This window comes from Tenrec ecaudatus, chromosome 6 (assembly GCF_050624435.1).
Source record: "Tenrec ecaudatus isolate mTenEca1 chromosome 6, mTenEca1.hap1, whole genome shotgun sequence".
Lineage (NCBI taxonomy): Eukaryota > Metazoa > Chordata > Mammalia > Afrosoricida > Tenrecidae > Tenrec > Tenrec ecaudatus.
Genome location: NC_134535.1, coordinates 110186011 through 110209521, shown reverse-complemented (window position 1 = coordinate 110209521; position 23511 = coordinate 110186011). Strand labels below are relative to the sequence as shown.

The window sequence follows — 23511 nt, the reverse complement described above, 5'->3', positions numbered from 1 at the left end:
AAGCCCTGGAGGTGCAAGTAACTAAGCACTCCGCTCCTGGCTGAACAGCTGGCAGCCGAAACCACTGAGGGGCATCTGGAAGCAAAACCTGCAATCTGCCTCCAAGAAGTCACAGCGTGGGAAACGTTATGGAATGCATTTCTACCAGGACCCAGCCGGAGGTGCCATGAGTTGGAATGGACGTAACAGGAATGAACAAAATGCATAGTTCTGTTTTCCATAAATTGTAAAGTTCTATGTGGGAAGTAGGAGTAGAGGGTATCCATATTTAAGAAAAGCATTATGTTCAAAAGTGAAAACAACACAATCTTGTTAACCCACCTGTTGAGCTCGTAAGTAGCTAAGACCATACTCTCTATATCCTAGAACGACTGACAAATGGCCAGAGTATAATCTCTCCCCTCCTGTCATTCAGCATTTAATCAGACAGAAAGGTCTTACTAACAAATACAGTACAATATAGTCATATTTATAGAAACATTAATAGATGAACAAACATGAGCGTGCTATGAGGGGCTGTCTGGGGAAGGTGATATTATGGATGTGTTTATCTTTCATGCTTTAAAGACAGGTCCTGTAACTCCACTTTCAGGAACAAAATCTTAAGAACAAAACTGGAGTAGCACACAAAGATTTAAATTCAAAGATGTTCCGTGTAGCATTATTTACATTGCCAAAACAGAAATAGCGTTTAACAAATATCACTTTGAAACAACGGAGCATCAGAAGACCGAACCAAGCCTGCTGTCACTGAATTAATTCTGTTTCACAGAACAAACAGTGTAAACAGAATTGATTTACCAATAATCTATCATCTGTGTTTCTTTATGCTTTAAAATTGTGCTAAAATTTGCATAAAATGTTATAAATTTCACTGAAAAATAATACAACTAATTGTAAATAGTACCATTAATCTACATGGCAAGATTAAAAGGATTTGCATACTTTTTTAACTTTCTCAGGTTTCCTAAAATTAAATCAAAATATATTATTTCTACAATCAGTTTTTTAAACATGCATTTTTTAAAGAAAAAGAACAATGGGAAATAAGGCAGAACTACAAAATGTAATCATCATTTCTACTAACCTGTAACGGATGCCATTTTGAAAGTAAATTGGAGATCCAAATTTCTTTCTACATAAAAAAGAACATATAAAACATTTTTAATTGCAGTTCACAATCTTAAATCGGTAACAGACTGTCATTAAAAAGCACACATAAAAAATTAAAAATTTAACTATATACTGCAGTCACTTTTCCAATAAATATTATGTGACTTGTCCCACACTAACTTTCATGGAAAATCCTCTAAGCTTAGAAGTGTCCAGAATAATTTAAACCAGTGGTTCTCAACCTTCCCAATGCCGTGACCTTTTAACACAGTTCCTCATGTTGTGGTGATCCCCAACCATAAAATTATTTTTGTTGCTACTTCATAAGTGTAATTTTGCTAGTGCTATGACTTGAGTGCCCCTGTGAAAGGGTTGTTCGACCCTGAAGGGGTTGCGACCCGCAGGTTAAGAACGGTTGCTCTAAGCCTTTTTCTCATAGATACAATTGGAATTATAATTATAGCGCTGTCTTCTAAATAACACATTGACTATTCAAATGCACTGCCTTAACTAAATTTAGGTCATCTACATTATCAAATTAATTAGCATTTTATTCACACAACTTTTTAAGAGCTGAACTCAATTGTAAAGATATTATTTGGCATGTTATACAGGGGCTAGATTTCAGAGGGAGAGACCACAGAATAGTAAAAGAAATGGGGAAGGAAAGGCATAATTTGTATTTGGTATAATGGTCTAAGGTCAGCAGTACAAACCCACCAGCAGCTCCTCAAGAGGAAGATGAGGCTTTCTACCCTTGTAAAGGGGTGGTCTCAAAAGCACACAAGGCCAAGTTCTACTCTGTTCTACAGGGTGTTTCCATGAGTCAGAACCAACTTGATGGCAGTGAATTTGAGTGAAACACATGGGCAAGTGAAAACATTATTTGGCTTACGGGTCGGGACTTTGTTAGTGTTCGCTGCCATCTTGTCGACTCCGACTCATAGTCACCCTCTTACAATAGAACACTGACTAATCGTGCAGTGGCTTCAAGATTAAGATGCTGGAGTCCACCGCTGCAGTCACTGTGTCAATCCATCTTCGTGAGGGTCTTCTTTTCTTTTGGATCCTCTCCTTTATCAAGCATGCAGTCCTTCTCCAAGGATGGTTCCCTCCTGATGACATATCCAAAATGCGTGAGACAAAGTCTTCTGACATTCTCACTTCTAAGGAGTAGTCTGACCATACTTCGTCTGTGACAGATTTGTTCATTCTTCTGGTAGTACTTGGGCACTTTCAATATAGCCAACACTGTCATTCAAATGCTCCAATTCTTGCTTGGACGCCCATATTTATTGTCCAACTTTCATAAGCATATGAGGCAAATGAAAATATCATGTGGGAACTTTAATTTCCTGTAATTCCAATTAATGCCTACTCCCAGTTCGCTAATACAGACCCAAACCAAACTAAACCTACTCCTATACAATCTGACCCATAACATGGCTATAGGGCAAAGTAGATCTGCCCCAGAGAATTCGCAAGACCATCATCTCTAAGGGCACAGACTGTCACATCTTTTCCCAGACTGGCTGGCTGATGGGAGCCACTCAGGAGTTTAAATCTTTGACTTGTTATTTAGCAGCTAAGAACTAGAACTACCATGCTACCAGGTAGTTATGGACCTCTGATATGCACACTCAGCAATTATAAAACCTAGAATGCTCTCCCAAACTCTCATGGCTAGCCTTAAGTGACTGAAATAGAACTCTGAAGTCACCAATCGGCTAGAAAAGACAGGCTGGCTGGCTTTCTAAGGAGTGGAGGGGCAGTGAAAAGGAAGAAGGCCTTCAACAAGATGAATTAACACAGTGGCTTCAACAATGGGACCAAACATAAGAACAATTGTGAGAATGGCACAGGACCAGGTGGCCTTTCATTCTGTGGTGCTCCCAGGGTCAGTTTAAGTCAGAACTGACTTGACGGTACCTAATAACAGCAACAATCAGACCCAATTGGGCAGATAACTGCAAGGTCAGTGGTTTGAATCCACCAGAAGCTCTACCAGAGAAAGAGGAAGCTGTTTACTCCCTTAAAGATTTAGTCTCAAAAAACAAAAAACAAAAAAGATTTAGTCTCAGAAGCCTTAAGGAACGGTTCTACTTTGTCCTGTAAGGGTACTATGAGTTGGAATCTACTGGAGTCCTTGGGTGTTGCTTTACCTGGAAACTGGAACAGCCACTCCACTAAAAGATTTTTAAGCAGTGGAGGAAACCTAGGGTTTCTGACTCTTTGTTTCTTTGTACACACCATACACACACATACACACACAAACACAAGCATTTGCCCATCACTGGAAATACAATTCATCTTCTCTAGACTGTAAAATTCACCAGCACGACAGAGGATATTTCTTCACCTTTGTATCCACAGAGCCTGGCAAAGTGCTTCACAGATTGGCAGAGATTAAAAGCAGATCTATCTCTCCCAGCAGAAAGGATATCATCTATAATTAATTCTCCATAAATTTAAATAACTCTTTGAATTAAACCAAGACTGCTCATAAACGCAATCCTCCTTCAAATGATGTGATTCAAAAGCAAGATACCTCAACAGGCATGTATTCGGAAATTATTGAGCTACAGTAGACCTATCAGAAGCATATACACGAACACCACAAGAAAAAACTAACATGATGACAGTCACTAATTCTATGGTGGAGGACAGTAACAGGAGGTAGCATCACAGCTAAAATCACACACACACTCCCTTGTCAGCCCCCTAAAACTAGAGACAATTACTTTAAGGACATCATCCTTTACACTGCTATGAAGAGGGGCTGGAAGAAGCATCTCCAATAAAAGCTGACTGCCAATAAACAGGCTGAGTCCTGGTGGCATAGTAGCAGGAGCTTCTCGCTCGCTAAGTAGACTCAATGTGTGAGGAAAGATGGCACAGTTCTATTCTCTCCTTTAGGGGTCGCTATGAGTCAGAAGCAACTTGAGGGTAGTTTGTTTTGCTTTCCCCCTTCCTGGTGACGGAGATCGACCTCCTTATTTATGCAAAGGGGCCTTGAGTGCACAACGCTTACAGCGATCGGCTGCTAACCGAAAGGCCCTGTAGTTCGGGAGAAAGACGCTACCGTCTGCTTCCATAAAGACTGCAGCCTTGCAACTCTAATGAGGCAGCTCTACTCTATCCCACAGGGTCCGATGGATCGCCAAGTCCGAATCCACAGGCCTCACAACGGGGATGGCTTGGGACTTGACGTCCAAATATCCTGCAAGGAAATGGCAGGAAAAATAAAAGAACTAAGGGCAACCCAACGAACGCTCCAGATCTAACTTCGATGACAGAAGCATGGTTAACGTTTCTCCCTGAAAAGGTAGGCGAGACCTAGTGCAGACCAACCTCGCCGTCAGGCAGGAGGCAGATCAAGGAGGAAGGCGCAGCCCTGACACTTCAGATCTGTCACAGGAGCCACTCCGGAACACGTGGTCACGGGCTACGTGGGCACCCTCCAGCTTCCCGGTCTCCGACCCCCCGGGACCCGGCCTCTGGAATGCTACGCACCCTTTCAGTGGAACGCCTAGAACATCTTCCCGCCACCGGCCTGTCCCTTCTTCCCAGCGTGGAGACTCCACCCTTCCGGGTCGGCCCATTGACCAATCGCACGCACCACGCTTCTCTGATTGGCCCAGCGGGGGCGGCCGCTAGCGCGTCATCGAACAAAACCATGAGCGATTGGACTAACTTGGGACCGGAGATAGCCAATGAGAAGCCGGTTCGGAGCTAGGGTGGGGTGGCTGCGTGTTTCCGGAAGACGTGGCGGCTCTCCCCTGGGCGGCTTCCCGAACTCCTCTTTCGCGACCGCGCTTCGCATCCCGCGCCCTCCGTGGTGCTCCCGCCGCGTCCCTGCCGCCGCTGTCCTCGCCACTGTCATCATGATCTCCTTAACGGACACCCAGAGTAAGCTCTGGCCCCGCGGCCACCGCCTGCGCCTCCTGGAGCCCCCACGCCCCTCGCCTGGACTGGGTCGCGCCCCCGCCCTCCGCCCGGCAATGAATGAAGTTGCGCGTGCGGGGGACGGCCTGCGGGACTAGCCCGGGCTGCGGGTCCGGGAAAGCGGCCTTGGCCGGCCGGTGCGGGACTTGCTGCGGAGGACCTGGCTGAGGGGCGAGGGCGGTGGTGGGGTCCTGGTCGCCCGAGAGGCTAGGCTGGCGGTCGTCTGTCGCGCGGGTGGTCCCGCGCGCTCGCCCTCGCTGAGACCGGCGCTTTGTTCCCGGGGCTGCCAACCCGAGGACCCGTACGGCGCCCGCGGCCCGCTTTCGGGACAACGTGTTTTACAGCCGTGGTCCTTTGCAAGTTGTTAAGTGTTGACAGGGCGGGGTGGGGGGTGGCGGTGTTTTAAATGTCACCTCCCAAGGGGCCCTTTGGAAACGTGCCCACTTTGAATATTCGCCTTTGCCACTACTTCATGCAACCTTCCAAAAGAATCTCTTGAAACGATTTTACTTTTCTGCCGGCTGATTACTACCAGCACTAGTAAAAAGCAGAAGTAACAATACTTACTGTGTTCTCCGAAAAAGATTTCAGTGGTTAATGTGTATTGTGCATTGTGGCATGTTTTATTAACATTCCTCTCTGTCTGCCAAGAGCTCCTCTGGCCGTTCTGATCGCTAACGTTGGCATTGCAGTTTAGTTTTCGACAGATAGAAATTGTCCACGTCGTACCACTTCGGAGCATTTTTTGGTCTTAATCACTTGTGTGCCCATCCAAGCCCCGTGTTTTCCTATCTTTTATGGACAGGACAGCATCATTTCGCTGCGCTTTCCTTTATTTGCCACCCCACGTGTTCCTGTGAGCTTATTCAGAGAGGCAAGATTTTAAGACTCTTTATTCTCTGGAAGTGGAAATAGAACTTAATTGTAAATGCTCCAGTTTAAAGTGGCCGGGGAGAAAGATGAGGCTTTGTCTTCCCTTAAAGGATTACTGTCTCGGGAACTCACAGGGACAGCCCTCCCCAGCACATGGGGTGCTTCCGAGTCAGAATTGACTCAATGGTAGTGAGCGTGTGAATTTAAAGTAGCGCCCAAAGGGTTAGTTAGATTCAAGCTTCGGTTGACTTGACTTGAAGGCCAAGAGCATCTGAGCAGGGCGAGGGGTGAATTTGGTTCATTCAAACCCTTGCTGAGAATTTGCTTTCCACCTCAGGCATGTTGAATCAGTCTACATTTTAGCAAGACTTTACCGGTGACTCTTGGGCTTCAAAAAGTTTGTGGGGAGATGGAATTAAAAGATAATGGGATTTTTCAGTTAACATTTTGAAGCCCCCTAGTATTGATTTGAAGTCCCATTTAGGTTCCCTTCCCTCCAGAAGTTAGGTTGGATCTGCCCCTTGAGTCTGTCTTGCCCACAACTTGTGTCCATTTTGCTCAGTTAGCCTCACTTGTTCTCATCAGAGGAAAAGATAACGTGTATTTAAGTGCATAAATGGAGTTTAGTCAGGTAGCAGTGGTGAAAGGAATTTCATCAAAAAACTAGCAAGTGTATAAAGATGCTTTTTCAATTTACCAGCTGCTTTCATATAAATCAGCATCCTATATTCTTGTGAGAGCTCTGAGGCAGATAAATTATACCTCTTTTACAAATTTATTTAGTATCCAAGATAGTCACTGTATTCTTAAAAGAAAAATAGACACTAGAACTTTTTTCGTTTACTGCATCACATTGATGTCAGAGAACACTTGATATAAATAATGAGACCTAAGAATAAATCCTTCATAGCAAAAATAATTTCAACAGTAAATAGGTATCTTACAGAATTATTATGCATTGATTTTTTAGAACTAATATGGAATTTCTTTAAAAATTAAATTGGCCAAGAACATCAACCACAGAGCTGTGCAGATAAGTTGCTCAGATTTATTCCTAATAACCTTTCTTACTCAGAATAAGGATTTTATGTCTAGATAGTTTTCCATCTCACTATATCCTCCTATTTCAGTATGTAGTTATTAAATGGATTTTTTATGTACTTTACAGTTTTAGGGGTTTCTCATTTATTGAAGACACCAGGCTGAGGAGGCCTGGTTGGCATGGTGGGTTACACTTAGAGCTGCCAACGCAAAGTCAGCAATTTGAAGCCATCAGCAGCTTTGTGAGGAAAAGATGAACCTTACTACTCACATCAAGATTTAACAGCCTCAGAAACCCACAGGGGCAGCTATGCCATGTCCTACAGGGTCACTGTGAGGACACATCGGGGCGGAATCGATTCAATGGCAGTGAGTTTGGCTTTTGGATTGGAGTATAGGGCTGAGTACTGATTTACATCCTTTCAGAAACCAGAACAAGGGGACAGAACAGCAGTTGTTCTCCTTCATTAAATTGAGGAAAGTAAAATTTTATCCTTCACTGCTTCCTTGCCAAACGTTTGAGGTGAGTGTAGATTGAATCAAAATGATTAGTGAACCAAAGCTTTTTCTCTTTCAAACTGAGTTTGTGTGTGTGTTTAACTGCAGAAGGTGGCCACCATTCAAAATTGATTTGCCAAAACTATTCTGGATTCTGATTGTGGGAGAAGGTCCCCAAACTCTGCGCCAGAGTAAATAACTATATGTGATGCTTTTAAGGGATTCTGAAATAGCACACACCCTACAAATCACACTGAAGGGCCAGCAGGTGGGAGGAGTTCCCTGTTTAACCAATCAGATCATTAAGCTGATTATAAGCAATTTTTTTTTAATGCTCCCTGGTTTGGGAAGGTATAGACAATGCTGCCTTAATAAAGAGAAGTTCTAAGTAGGATGCCAGAATGATAACAAGTATTCCCATTAGTGATGAGGGGATCCTTCCTAAAATTTATAAAATGAACTTTTTAAAATTCAATAGATTAATTTTATTAGATTATTCCTTTTTGCAAGTACCTTGTGAGCAGGAGGAATAAAGGTTTGATAGTGCACGAGAGAGAGAAATGTATTTCACCATGCATAATTCAGCTGAGTTCTATGAGTGCGTGAGGATAGGTAAGAAGGGAATTCTGAAGCTGAAAAAGAGGCATAAAGAGGCCATTCAAGACAGGAAAGACTTGGCAGGCACACGCCAGTACCAGTCTTAGCAGGTTGTTATAAACACCTCTGTCCTGCTCGACCAGCGGTTCGCAACCTGTAGGTCACGACCCCACTGGGGGTCGAAGGACCCTTTCACAGGGGTCGCCTAAGACCATCGGAAAACACATATTTCCCATGGTCTTAGGAACCAAGACCTCTGTCTCTAGGTGAGTCCACCTACATGCAGACACGCCCACATTCAAGTACCCGGCCTGAAAACTGTTACCCATGCTACACCATGCTTCAAGACAAAATTTCATTTATTTCTCATTAGAAATAAATACTTCACAGTGTATAATTACATATTTTTTGTGATTAATCACTATGCTTTAATTATGTTCAATTTGTAACAATGAAAATACATCCTGCCTAATGATTCACAACAATAGCAAATCACAGTTTTGAAGTAGCAACGGAAATAATTTTGGAGGAAGGGTCGCGGCATGAGGAAAGTTGAGGACCACTGTGCTGGACTGGGATAAAGTAGTTGGGAGGTTTTGGTTTCCGTGTTGTAGGTGTGAGCCCATTGGCTGTGGAATAAGAAGACTGGATTTGAATTCTGACCTGATTGACCACCACCACACACACGTTGCTTCATCTGAGCCTGCAAAATATGGAATGGGGCTACCTTTTACATCACAATTTTGTTTAAAAGAACCCATAATATTTGTAAAAACACTTCCTTAAATGTGTACCTGTATTCAGACAGATATTCATTCAGAACCATATTCTTTTTTTACTGCAGTTAGTGTTTATTTAATAGATGTACCAGCATCACCATTATATTTGTTGACAAACTGATCGCATTAAATGTCTTTCACCTAAAGAAACGTCCTTCGAAAGTTTATTACTGCCACAGCAACAAACGTAGCCTACCCTGAAAAACAGACACTGTAAAGCAGCCTGGCCTGGGGTTAGATTCCAGCAAACCTGGGTTCAAATGCTATCTAAACTTCAAAAGTCTCCAGCTCTCACATAACATGATACCTAACTTGTGTAAATATTGGGAGGCTACGTTTAAATTAAGACAGATAACACGCACTGCCATGGAGTCAATGCTGACTTGTAGTGACCCCTGTGGATTTCCGAAGCTGTAACTTTACAGGAGTAGAAAGCCCAGTCTTTTCCCCACGGAACTGCTGGTGATTTTGAACTGCTGACAATGCAGATCGCAGCCCAATGTACAACCACTACATCACAGGGCTCCCAGGTGGGTAAATCACCTCATAATGCCTACTCCATTGTAAATTTGCAGTACATGGGGAAAATCCCCAAAATAGTGTATAAGAATTAAGATAACCTGTGGAAAGATAGAAATTATTAGGTATATTCAAATAACTCAGTTGCCAATATTTAATCCAAACTCCAAAATAGTATTTAAAAGAACTTTATATGCTTTTGTCCATCTTTTCTTCCAATAAGCTATGCCTAAACAGCAAATTTTCTTAAGTCATTCAAACCAATTCCTGTGGACAGTACCAGCACACCTGAATTCTTCTAGACTAACTTTGAAAGATAGATGGTGGTGATGGAAGGTAGTAGCTATTTGTAGATTGAGGACATGGGAGATATAGATGTAGGTAAAATTAATAAAAATCCTCAAGTCAACAGACCATTTTGTATGGCTAGAGATTTCTTTTAAGTAGCTATAACCCAGATTTTAGATTTCTGAGGCTGGGGCATAAAAGTTAGTAGCAAATCAAAAGTCTTCAATAGTGAGAAACAAACTCGTAGGCACACATATGTTTCAAAGGAAGAAACATTAAGGAAGCATCCCAACCCAGTTCAATCCAAGCCCATATGTCCAATATCAATCTAAAGTCCTCTTCAGACTCATGAAACACATGCAAAGAAGACAAAGGCAGGATGATCACAGACGAGTGGGTTGGAAGAGTGTGTCCAGTGGCGTTGTAAGCATCTCAGTGCTGGCAGGGGTCTCTGTGGCTTCCCTGGCATTAGAGGTCTGGTTGCATCCATGTGGCTTGTCTTCTGCAATGTCTCCCAGGGAGGAGCAGAGAGAGTCAGAGAGAGAGAGGTATCTTCCGCCTCCAAGGAGGAAGTACCAGATTTCTCAGAAGGCCATGCCTACACAGAAGTCTCAGTGGCTATTTCCAGATTGAGAGCCTAGACGCCACCCCTACATTCTTAATCCTTAAATTGACACCAGATTAGGTGACTGCCAGAGTAACTTAAAATTGTGTTTCCAAAAATATAGTGGCTTATGCTCAGGCTCATCTTCATTTCAAATGTTGGAATGTAATAAAAGGATATGCGGCCATTTCCTCCAACGAGCTAGAGTGATCAAAGCGGTGACTCCGTGGCATGAACAGAGGCGTATCACTGTTACAGAAAGTTAGGGTTCTTCAAACGAAAATGTTAAGATTGAAAGAATGAATGTAAAGTCAATAAAATTATTAATCCTTACAGATACATGAACTCAGACTTCAAAGCTTAATGTTATCTATCACTGTATATTCAATACCTGGAACCGTTGCTGGGATCTAATCTGTAACTCTGGGTTCTTGAATGAATGAGTAAACGCCATGAATATTAGTAGTAGGTAAAAACAATCGAAACTTCACAGAGATGACCTTGTTCACTGGATTAAATGCGTGAATGAATTCAAAATGTAATCATAGACAAATCTGTAAGAAAGTTATCAAGAAGTTAAGGGATGACTGTCCTAAAGATTAATTTTGGGGAGACAACTACTGTGATCATCTAAATATTTCTTATTACCATTGTGAAAAGCAGTCTATAATTGATGAAGCATATTGTGTTAATAGGTTAAAGAAGGGATTGATTATAAGAGCCAAGAAACGTGAACAATGATAAATCTATGAAAGAAAACCCATATAATGTCTCATGTCAAAGAGGTTCTCTGGAGGTGGGGGATGGGTTGAGGGAGAATTACATGCCAAAGGTTTAGAACCCTAGTTACCTATTGCTATGTCTGTGAAAAATATAATTATCATTCATGTTTTAAATTTTGAAGTAATTTGTGGCTCTTAATTTGTTTTAGATCTTAATATTATTATGAGTTAGTCTGCTATGTTGGGGACCACCTCACTTATTTGACCCCAAGATAAGTGTTAAATTCTCTTAGCTTACCAGGCTCTTAATGTGACTTAATTTTCCTCTGCACTTAACCATGTAACTTATATTGCAGAAATTGGAATGGGGCTAACAGGATTTGGAGTGTTTTTCCTGTTCTTTGGGATGATTCTCTTTTTTGACAAAGCACTACTGGCTATTGGAAATGTGAGTTTTTAAATATGCATTTTAATTAAATTCTTAAGGAAATTTAACTACAAATGAATCACTACCTGCTATTAAATTTGGAGAAGTAATTCATTATAATTAATAGGTAGAAACTCCCACTCCATATTCTATTTCCATCAGGAATGAAACCTGTTAGCCTACTGTTTAAGTAATAAAAAGAAAATTCTTAATGGGGTTTTCTAATTCAGAACTATTCCATTAAGTGTCTTCTAAATGATTTACAGTGTATTAACTGGAAAAAACCCATTGTTGTCAAGTTGATTCTGACTCATAGCAACCCTAGAAGACAAGAGTAGGACTGGACCCTAGGGGTTTCTTGGCCTTAAATGTTGATGTAAGCGGTCGCCCTATCTTTATCCCATAGAAGTAGTTAGTGGGCTCGAACCACTAACCTTTGAGTTTGTACTTGAGCACTTAATCACTGCACTGCCAGAGCTTCTTAGCTTTCTTTAATTGAAAACTGCCTCTAAATAGGAATTCAAAATAGAGGACTTAATAGTCCGATGTGTTGGTAAATTTGTTAAAATATCAACTTTAAACACCTCAGAGTCCAGGTTTGATTTAGTAACCTAAAATACAGTTTTTAAAAACTTTTTAGAAAATGTATCTTTATTAATTACTGAATGCTTAGAAAGATGCTTATATTATTTATTTGAATTATGTATTATTCATTTGTAGAGGTTCAAATGTTTTAGGAATACGTAATAAAAAGTCACTGAATGACTAAATACTTTTTGAATGGTATGTTCTTTTGAGCTTTTAATTTGAAATAAGAAAAAGATAAAGGATAACAAAATTTTTGAAATTAATGTTTTAATAAATGATCATATAAACAATATTGCTGACTATGAAATTTACCTTTAGACGTAATATATATTCTTAAAAAATATTTCCCAGTCAAGAAAGCTAATGGGTAGATCAAGCCTTCAGGAAGAAGACGGGAGGCAGCCAACTGTTGTAGGTCACCATTTCTTGTCTGCTGTCCAAAATATCTAAAATGTATGTGTGTTTGAGTGCATATGGCTCCAGTCTTACTTCTGCTACCACCACATACTCTGGAGTTAGTAAAATTATCATCTTCTTTGCTGACTTTACCTGGTTTCTTGTATTGTCCGCTTGGCCATGTATCTCACTCATCCAGAGGACCTTTCCCTCTCGAGACATTGCTACTCCTCTGCTGGATTTAGCTGTGTCTGTTCAGCTCCACCTGAAGAAAGGACTGCTGCACATACCTTGTTGTAAAGCCTACTCTTTCTTGGTTTCTTTCTCCATTAAATCAGATAGAGGACTAAGAAGATTAGAATCCCACTCTTACATGCTTAGTCCACTCCTGGCCTCTGTTTCTTTGTTATATGTTACAGTTCACTCTCAGCCAGTTATCCACTTTAAAACCCAAACAAATGTACTACTTTTAATATTTAGCTTTGATCCTGCTTTTTAATTGACTGCTTTTAACTATTTTCTCTATGTTGATTTTTCTTTGTGTTCTAGGTTTTATTTGTCGCAGGCTTGGCTTTTGTAATTGGCTTAGAGAGAACATTCAGATTCTTCTTCCAAAAACACAAAATGAAAGCTACAGGATTTTTCCTGGGTGGTGTATTTGTAGTCCTTGTTGGTTGGCCTTTGATAGGCATGATCTTCGAAATTTACGGGTTCTTTCTCTTATTCAGGTAAGCCGATCATTTTCTTTTCTTTACTCTTTCAGTAAATCCTATTGTCAAGTTCGTGTTACCCCTTGTCATCAAGTCAGCTCCAACTCTTCACAGCCCTTTAGGACTGCCCCCGTAGGGTTTCCTGGGCTATGATCTTCATAGAAACAGACCGTACCACATCTTTCCACCCAGAGTGGCTGGTAAGTTTGAACAGCCAGCCTTTCTGTTAACCACTGTATCACATGCCTCTTTTCTTATTACACAGTCCCTGGTATTTGCATCACTGCAGAAGGAGACAATAATTTCCTTAAATTATTTTTAGCTTTTGTCTTGTATTACAATTGACACCATTTAATCAACTACAAAAAGTTTAATGCAGAGAAGATTGTCTAAGTAAGGGCATACGTTGTCTTGGAAACTGATTGCAATGTAATAAATTTCATTTTATTTCTGACACTATCTTTAGGATAATTCTTACATTAACCAAAAAGTTATAGAAAGTTATGTGAGTGGATAGACCCAGCATTTTAGTGCATGGAATATGATTCCTTATAGTCATGGCCCTGTTCGTAATAGAAAACTCCAGGCCACACACGATATTGGAGACTTTGAATAGTTAATATAAGCATTAGACTTTTAACCACAAAGTCTGCGGTTCAAACTCACTAGACACTCCCCAGAAGAAAGATGCCTGTAAAGCAGTGGTTCTCAACCTCAGTCGCAACCTCTTTGGGGTTGAACGACCCTTTCACAGGGGTCACCTAAGACCATCAGAAAACACATCGTTCACAATATATAATTAGATACTGTTTTGTGATAAATCACTGTGTTTTAATTATGTTCAACTGAAAATATAGCTTGCATATCATATATTTACATTATGATTCATAACAGTAACAAAATTACACTTATGAAGTAGCAACGAAAATGATGTTATGGTTGGGGTCCCCACCACACGAGGAGCTGTCTAAGAGGGTCGCTGCTGTAGAGCAACATAGTCTCAGCAAACCTAAGTAGGGTTGCTATGAGTCAGGATCCACGGATCGCCATGGGCTGGGTCAGAAGCTGACAATCTTGTGAGACAGAAGAGCCAATCCTAACCCTCACAACCATTTAAAAAATATTCAGGAACCATAAATATTTTTCACAAATAAATCGCTATTATCTAAATCATATCCTTTAAAATGTTTTGATTTTACTTCGAACTCACCTGTACGTACTGAAAGAGCCGCATGTGGCTCTTGAGCCACAGTTTGCCAGCCTCTTTGTTACCAAAGTAAATGCACAATAATCGCTGAGGCAATGCCTACTAATGGAGGAGGTCTTAATTGTTTATTCTAGAAATATATGCTCTGTGTCTTCTGTCTTTGAAGTACTCTGGTATCACAGGAGATGAACTAAGGGCCAAATCTGACTTAGGGAATTTATCTCTAATGTGGGAAGTACATGTGTAAAGAGATCAGTAGGATGTGACAGCGTATATATGTAAAGGATTTTAGGAGTATAATTAAAGAAGAAACTACATCTCGTAGTGAAAGAGAAGATACGTTAGGTGATGAACTGGACTTTGAAAGATGGGTAGCAATTCATCCTGTAATGAGAGGAAAAAGGACATTTAACTAGACAGAGAACTGGTGGCGGTGTTAGCTGCTATGGAGCTGGCCCTGGTTCAGGGCAACCCTGTGCTCCCCAGAATCTGACCGCTGTGATCCATCGGGCTTTCAGTGACTGGTTTTCAGAAGTAGATCACCAGACCTTTCATCCTAGTCTGTCTTCTGGACATGCCACTTACACCTCTTCATTATTAGTATCATGGTCACATGGGAAAAGTGAAACCTTTACTGGAGGTGTGTGGTCCAGAAATCCAGCCCAGGCCTCCCACGTAGATGGGGAGAATTCTCTCACTGAACCACAAAAAAATAAAGGGCCACATAAGAAAGAGGTGCTTCAAAAAATTCCTGGGAAAATGGAAAATTTCCCAATGGCTGCTTCTAGAAAGAAGGAGCAGTGTACTGAGACAAGCCTGTAACGAATGGACTGGACTGGGTAGAGATAGGACTGACAAGTACATTTGCAGCCAGGTGGCAACAGTTGTAAACATAGCATATTAAGCAAACTACTCCCTAGAGAGCATGCATTAAAAAGAGACAGGTAGATGGGAGCCAGTTAAGGGATCGTTGACTAGTACAAAGAGCACTGTAGGGATAAGTCAAAGAAGAATTGCTAATAAGGTTCTTGTTCAAACATGTACAGATTTATTCCATGTTAGACTCAATGCCATTGAGTCAGTGGTGGTAGCGACCCCCTGTGGGTGTCTAACCGTGTGGATCGCAGCCCAAGATGCACATTATGCCAGCGGGGTTGGAATCTGTGGAAAGAGTGTTTAAACACTGGATGGCTGCAGTCAAATTCTCTTGATAATCAGACTTCATGTTAAGGTACCTTTAAGAGAAAAGCTCAATCCAAACAGTGGCTTTCAAGGGGGCCTGCTGAACCAGTTAACTACATGGCAGAAAGGTCAGTCCAGATGGTTATAGGGACTCTTTTGAGATTCCAAGCGGCAAACGTGACACAGAATAATCACAGGGGCTAATTGTGAAGAGGTTTGAAGAAAATTAAAAACTGCATTTTGGGGGCAGGAAGGTTGGCTGAAATATTTTTTCACAAATACATCACTATTATCTAAATCATATCCTTTAAAATTTTACAATTTTACTTCAAACTCACCTGTACATACTGCAAGAACTGAATTTGTTCCCGCCATCACAATGACAGTAACAAGGGCTGTCATAAAATTGTACTGCCATGCACCCTACAGCCCTGATCTTACCACTTCAGAAGTTCCTTTACTTTCCAAAACTCAAAGACCATGGAAAGAGAACAGCATTTGGGTCCCTTGGGTATGCCAAAGTTGTTTTGATGTATAAATTAAAGGTACAAAATTCCTCGGGGAAGGTGTAGAGAGATGCAAACAATACCTTCATAATTTTCCCACTTTCTGTTTAACTTTTCTTCACTTATTCTACATTCTTAATTTAATCTTACTGCTTTCTTTTGAATTGTACCCATTATAGTATTTTCATCTCTAACTACTTGACTTTTTGCGCATTGGTCGCGTAGTATTTACAAGTTGGGCTGCCAACCACAGGTCAGCAGTTCAAAACCACCATCCCTCTCGCAGGAAGAAAGACGAGGCAATGTACACCCAGGAGCACTTCTTTTCAGGAACTCACGGGCAGGTCTAGCCTGTCCTCTCAGGTCACCATGAGTCGGCATCCACTCGATGTCAGTGAGTGGGTTTGGGAGTTTATACTACCCCTGGAGTCCCTGGGTGGGGCACACAGTGTAGGACCTGACTGCGCCCTGAAAAGTGGTGCTTATCGTCTCCTGGGAGGTGTCTCAGAAGAAAGACCCCGTGACTTTCTTCTGGAGAGTAAGCCGTTAAGCACTCTGGGCCCGGTTCCTATTCTAATATGCTTGAGGCCATCCTGAGTCGCAGTCAGGGTTTATTCTTAATTTCGTTCAGAAGAGCGTTCTCACTCGGCCCAGATAGAGATGGTGTCACTGAGCCACAGTCAGGTTAACATTGGATAAAAGCCCTGTGACTTCCATGAACTCGTATTTTGACCCAAAGGAGGAGACTCAGTAATGCTCGGCTTGTAGGCAGTTGAGAGCATACTGGACACTCGGAGCTAGTCACTGATGGTGTTCTTATTTCCATGTTCCTTTCCATATGTGTTCTCCAGCGTTTTTCTTCTGTTCCTCTGCCCCACACAACTCAGCACAGTTGGGGAAACCACCTGTGGTTGAACTGAGATCACCAGTCAGCCTGGGCATCTAGTGTAGCTTGGCTTCAAGGTCTTCAGTGTTTTTACCAAACGGAACATTTTCCGGTGAGGTTTGTTGTCATTCAGAATTCCGAGTTGACAGCATTCAAAATTGTACTAGCAGCCTTTCTGTTGTTTGGTTAGTGGTTAGTTGCGACGGTAGAGAATGTGTTCACTGTACGAACCTTCTTTCCCTCTCCCAGGGGCTTCTTCCCTGTGGTGGTCGGGTTTATCAGAAGAGTGCCAATCCTTGGATCCCTCTTGAATTTACCTGGAATCAGATCAGTAAGTAATGTGGATTTAGCTTTCTATTTTCAAGCCATCAAAATACATACTTTTGGATGCATTTTACTTATAGAAATTTGAATGGCTGATACACTTGATTGGGTAATTGATTATTTGGGATTGTCATATAAATGTTTACACCACATAGATCATGGTTACCATGAATACCAGAAAGAATAGTCATCGCTAAATGTATACAACTTGAAATTGTATTTCACTGCATCCATTTTTAACATTGTTATCTAATTTAAATGCTGTTCAGATTAATAGACAATGCTCCCTTTCTCTTTGAGGACTCAAGGTACTTTCCAATTCAATTTCATATGACCTCTAATCTTAGATACAGTCATATGGAAAGGATACGATTTTTCTTGCAAATATTTTCTTTCTCAGAGTATACATCACCAAGTAGAGTGATTTAAGACATAAAACGGAAGATTATCGTGCTGCAAATCAGTATGATATGATTCTCTTCCCAGCTCTGTCCATAACATCGACTATTTAGCTTCTGCAGGGTGGGCCTCCGTGTTTATACTGATTTTAAAAATGTGTCAAATTAGATCATTAATAAAGGTTAAAGAGAACGTTTTAAAAATTGCCAAGTGACTTCCCTACATTTACTATTCATTCAGCAAATACTTGACGCTAACCCCTAGGGCGAAGACTGTAACACTAGAGGAGGTTTGGAATGTCTTTCCAATGGAGCTTACTCACTGCCTTCTCAGAAAAAATCTTTCCTGACTCATGGACTAACCTGGGCTCTGACTAAGGCTGCACTTCTGTAGCTTTCCATGCGCACACCTATGTCTTAGCCCTGCTTCTTCATGTTCCAGTTGTCAGGAAAAGAGCGTCGCTTCTATGTGACATGTTACAGCCCTAGAGAGCAGAAGCAGACTGTATGTTTGTCACTGTTCTACCTGCTCCTGGTACCCGGCACCTTACCCAGCACACAATGGACATGCAGAACATTTTTGCTAAATGGATGAATGAAGGATGGATGGCATTTCATTGACCTCAAGAATTCCAGCTGACTTTTTTGCGTCTTGATCCCATATTTAAAAGTAAACTACATCCTTAAATTTCAAAAGCATCTGGGTAGTCTGGAATTCAGCCGAGTTGGGGACAATCTTTGAGACTAAATCTTTGGACATTTTGTAGTTCCACATCTATCCTGAACCACTGGGATAAACAAGCCTTAAATGCACATTTAAAACATCACCGATCTAGAGTCCATCATCTTCCTAGAGTTACTTACAGACTTTTGTAGATCTTCGAAGAAGAACCATAGAACTTGAACTCTGAAGGCGCTCATGCAGACTTTACCCTAGGAGAGGAAGAATAAGCTTAATCCCATTTCTATCCCTAGATTCAATTTTAGCATCAGAACTTTTCAGTCAAGGAAACCTAGAGATTTAAGTTATCCTTGAAGAGAGGATAGCTTTTCTCATTTATATTTTCTTTAAAATTCTAAGGAATAAAAAAATAATTAATTTTTAAATTTTCTGATAAATCTACAAATACATTCAGAACAACTTTTTAGTAGTCATCCAACTATTTGTAATACAGAATATTGGAATTTTGCCTATCGCGGTGTAGCCTGGTGTCGTTTGCAGTAGCCTCCAAGTAAATACAGTTGTCAATGTTTATTCTTAAAGTGACTGTTGGATTTATTAGAAATTCTAGCTATGAAATTATAAACATTATTTATATCCTTCATTTAAGGATAAGGCAGTATTTGAATAAATGGGCAGCCAGTACTGTCAATTATGTTCCCTATCATTATTTAATGATGATAAATGCTTAAGTAAAGATGTGCATAGTAAATAAAAGAAGCCGTCAAAATGATTGCTAGATTTTGATAGTATTGGAATAACTCAGATTACATTTCTTTTAATGTCTCCACTAATTAGATATTTTGGTTCAATACTGAATCCCCATTTGGAATTGCTAAAGAAAGCCAGACTGCTCTTTACTGTGGGGGTGGGGTAACCAATGTGAATAACCACTTAAATTAATGTGTACTGAAATTTATAATTAATAATTATAAATTTATGTCTGCATCATTACATCTATTGTTAATGTTGTTGCCACTTTCAGTCTGAAGTCCAGAATACACATTTAAAGTATTTTTAGTCAATAGCTGTTGTTAATGATTGAACTTAATGGAGTTAAATCTGTTTGTTCAAAGACTACATAGGCCCAGGAGAGATCCACACTAATGGTCAGTTGAAATATCTTATTGGGTTCATTAATGCATGAGTGGCTGACATTTCATTTTTTGTTGTTTACTTTTTTCTTAAGCTAGCAGTGTTATCATGTGCCCTAAGTTATTTATTCATTATTACATTTGTCATGTTGCATCTTTAAATTCATATGTATAACATGTCATGTTAAAAGCAAATTTTAGGAGAAAAAATTTATTTTAAACATTTATGTGTCAGAAGATGGTGGTGAGTAGTTCTGATTAATCACTGTCAGTCATACCTTAAATTTCCACAAATCGTGTAAAGCTGGATTTTTAAACCAACATCTGGAATATTGATAGCAGACTGTAATCCATGGGACTGTTGCTAATTGTTTTCCTTCTTTTTTCCTGTTTAACAGTTTGTAGATAAAGTTGGAGAAAGCAACAATATGGTATAACAACAAAGAGAACTGAAGACTCGTTTAACATATTGTATTATTTATAAATTCCTTCAAAGAATATTCAGCACAAAATTAAATTACATGAAATAGCTTGTAATGTTCTTTAAAGAACTTCAAAACATGTAGCCTACAAAGTACCAACAGCAATTAGCAAAGACAAAAACAGGTTTGTTCATCAAATGTTCTGAGAAGTCAGCAAGCAGACTGCAGGAGCTGAGACCCATGTTACAATCCATACTGAGACTCTCGGGGCAATTTTTCTGGTCTTTCCACGATGTGTGAAACGGCCGTCCCGACAGAACTGCGGTGCCTGGGAACGTCCAGAGGGACTGTCTCTCGGAACCAGCGCGGCACGGGCAAAGGCTTTTCCAGTTGCACTGTGTCTCTGGAAGTAAAGCATGCATCTGATTGGATTATGTCTTTTCATGTATTAAAACCGGGGGCAAGGTTTTTTCTGATGTATCAATCACTTTTTTTAAAAAAAACATGGCTAAAATAAAACTTTTGTAGTTCTTCTGAATCTTAATGTTTCAAAGTAGATGAAAATCAAAACTAACTATTCTTTGTAATATGCAAAGGTCATTCTTTAGTTTCTTTATTGCAACTGAGCAAGCACTTTTTCCTTCAGCAACACCCTCGGGAAATAGTCACCTCGTCCCATGAGTATCTGCCCGAATTGTTCACATAACAAACAGTGCTCTCGGCCATTAAGTGATCTGTTACATGACTTATCTCAGCGAAATGTGTTTTATTTATGATACTAAATGATGCAAACTAAGTGGATTTTTCCCTGTCATGTTGTAGTTATTCCTTTGTTTGCCTCCCATTTTGGCAGTAGTTTTATTATTTTATTTTTCATAAATTACAATCAGTAATGATTGGTAATGCTTACTTGTAAAACATGTAAGAAAGATGTTAAAAGGTTCAACTTGCAGCTTTTTAAAGGGCTATTCACTTAAGCTGAGTTTACCCATTTTTTTCTTTTTTCTTTTCTTAGTAAAAAATCAAAAAAGGGCATGATATATGCTTTGGATGAGTCCTCTCCATCTTGAGTAACGGAGAAAATGAGTTCACATACTGACGTTGTTTTAATGCAGTTAAACTGGCTATAGACACTAAAAAAGTAATGTGTGTCTTTCCTGCTTTTGCTTGAAAGACACTAGGAAACACTTGTTTCTTCAATAGCTGTGGGCAGTAGCAGTTCTACTGGTAGAGAGCTGGAACCACAGTGCATTGATCATAATACTGTTTGTTTTATCACCAATGAGTGCACTGTTTGCTCTCTTTTTTTTTTAACTTGTAAAGCGTTTTCATACATAAGATCAAAATTGAAATCTGGTTTTTATTTTTAAAAGTACCTTCAAAATATATGAGTTTGTTTTTTCTTAAATTTAATCTCTTGTTTCCCAGAGAACTCCCAATGTTGTTTGTCTAAAGATGGAAACACTTGGTATATCGTCTGATGGTTCATTCTTGTGGATTGCTGTCTCTTTGATACTGACATTTAACTTAGATATCGTCTGTGAAAATGCAGTGATACTGGCGAATGGAGACTCCTACCTCAGCAGTTCTTGGAATAATAAGAGATCTGGTGTTGTGTCTAACGTTCTTTCCTTTCCTTTAAAAAGGTAATGTCTTCACTTGAAGAGTGTCAAATACACACAAACACACATATGCATACATATATATACATTTGTGGGATTGACTAACAAGGTGCCCTGTTGGACTCGACTATAAATCCTTTTGACCCATATTATTTAAGATAATTCTACCTTTTTGGAGTAAGAACGGCATCTGTTAATGTAAGGAACACATGTTCTTTGACTCGTTTATAGACGTAAATTTCTACCAAGATGTTCTTTGCACTGTGACAGATTCCTTACTAGGCAGAAGCACGGGACCGATTGGATAATCTCCCAGCCCTTAACTAGTTGAAGGTGCTGGAGCAAGTTTGTTTTAAGTGAGTCCACATTTAATGTTAAGTATGACTTTGGGACTACTTTGCAGCATTGTATGTGTGGTGTTTTGTTTTTTTTTTCAGGACTATTGATGAGGCTATATTTTGAAGCATATTTTCTCATATCACTCTCCCTTTCCAAAATTAGCCTCCTGTCTTTCTGAGAAAGATGTACTTCTATTATTTCCATACACAGAGAGGAAAAGGTCTAATACTACTTAGCCTTAAATGTTTCTGTCATTGTTCAAATGTATTTTCTGTAACAAACATAATTTGGAACATTTTCTTTTCCCCTTATAAATTGTAATTTCTGAAATACTGCTGCTTTTTAAAGTCTCATGGTCAAATTACATGATCTAACAATTAAATAGTGTAAATATACTTGTCTTACCTCTCAATAAAAGGGTACTTTTCTATTAAATGTGGTCAAGTGTATCTTTATTATGAAATTTTAAAAATTGGTGTTGCAAAATAACCCTGTTCGCTTTTAGAAATTCGCTTTATTTGTGATTAGGTTCTTAGGAAATGGCCATCACATCTTTTTCTAATTTCATTTTCAAATTAAATGGGATCGTTAATAAAAATATACTTCAAGTATACAAGAAAACTCTTAATTTTACAAGCTGTGTAAAAAGAGTGTCCTTCCAATCCTACTAATAGCAAAAGAAAAGAAATTATAAAAATCAGGGTTGAAATCCAGGAGAGGGAAAATAAGAAAACTATGGAAAAAATTAATCTCGCTAAAAGTTGGTTCTTTGAAAGGATCAACAGAATCGATAGACCACTGGCAAACCTAAACAAAGAAAGGAGGGAACAAATCTCAATAGCAAGAATAAGGGATGAAGGGTCATTACAACAGACCCTAATGAAATCAAAAGGATAGTTACACAGTACTATGAAGGATGATACTCCATTGAATTCAACAATTTGGAAGACATGGACAAATTCTTGGAAAAACAATCCCTCCCTAGACTATCCTCGGTGGACATCAAGAATCTCAACAGACCCATAGCAATAGAAGAAATAGAAAAGGTTATCAAGGGATTACCAACAAAAAAATCCCCTGGACCAGATGGCTTCACTGGAGAATTCTACTAAGCATTTAGGGAAGAACTAACACCAATCCTACACAAACTGTTCCAGAACATAGAAAAAGATGGCAAACTCCCGAACTCCTTCTATGAAGCTAGTATAACTCTGATACCCAAACTGGGCAAGGATCCCACAAGAATCGAGAACTACAGACCAATATCCCTAATGAACATTGATGCAAAAATCCTTAACAAAATACTAGCTAACAGAATACAAACGTATATAAAACAAATAATTCACCGTGACCAAGTGGGATTCATACCAGGGATGCAGGGATGGTTCAACATATGAAAGACCATTAGTATTTGTCACATTGACATGAAAAACTATAAGAATCACATGATAATATCGATAGATGCAGAAAAAGCATTTGACAACATCCAACACCAATTCCTGTTTTGACAACATCCAACACTTGCGAAGATAGGAATGGATGTTTCTCAAGACTATACAAGCTACATATGAAAAACCAACAGCCAACGTGGTAGTCAATGGAGAAAAGACTAACACAATCCCACTGAAAAGGGGGACCAGATAAGGATGGCCCTTGTCCCCACTCTTATTTAATATGCTGGAGGTTTTAGCTAACAGCATAAAGCAAAGA

General features: G+C 39.8%; 2 protein-coding genes across 2 annotated transcripts in view; one reads left to right on the top strand and one right to left on the bottom strand.

Moving 5' to 3' along the window:
• The window catches only part of RECQL (RecQ like helicase), a 29427-nt gene extending 24715 nt beyond the window's left edge, over positions 1-4712 (bottom strand). Inside the window, exons 1-2 of the mRNA XM_075552012.1 lie at positions 4627-4712; positions 1088-1135 (exon numbers count right to left, since the gene is read on the bottom strand). Of these exons, the coding sequence (XP_075408127.1) occupies positions 1088-1103 (16 nt within the window). The 5' untranslated portion in view covers positions 1104-1135; positions 4627-4712. The remainder of the gene's footprint in view (positions 1-1087; positions 1136-4626) is intronic.
• Positions 4713-4858: 146 nt separating this feature from the next.
• On the top strand, positions 4859-22236 carry GOLT1B (golgi transport 1B). Its single transcript, XM_075552011.1, has 5 exons — positions 4859-5022; positions 11336-11427; positions 12940-13118; positions 17131-17212; positions 19817-22236. Exons 1-5 carry the CDS (start codon positions 4998-5000, stop codon positions 19853-19855), a joined length of 417 nt encoding a protein of 138 aa, XP_075408126.1. The 5' UTR covers positions 4859-4997; the 3' UTR covers positions 19856-22236.
• The last annotated feature ends 1275 nt before the right edge of the window (positions 22237-23511 follow it).

What these genes read in the sequence shown, in the direction of transcription:
- GOLT1B (XM_075552011.1), top strand. Translation starts at nt 4,998, where the DNA reads ATGATCTCCTTAACGGACACCCAGA. An exon ending in CACTACTGGCTATTGGAAAT is followed by an intron (nt 11,428 to 12,939) that starts GTGAGTTTTTAA and finishes TTTGTGTTCTAG; the next exon opens with GTTTTATTTGTCGCAGGCTT. An exon ending in GGGTTCTTTCTCTTATTCAG is followed by an intron (nt 13,119 to 17,130) that starts GTAAGCCGATCA and finishes TCCCTCTCCCAG; the next exon opens with GGGCTTCTTCCCTGTGGTGG.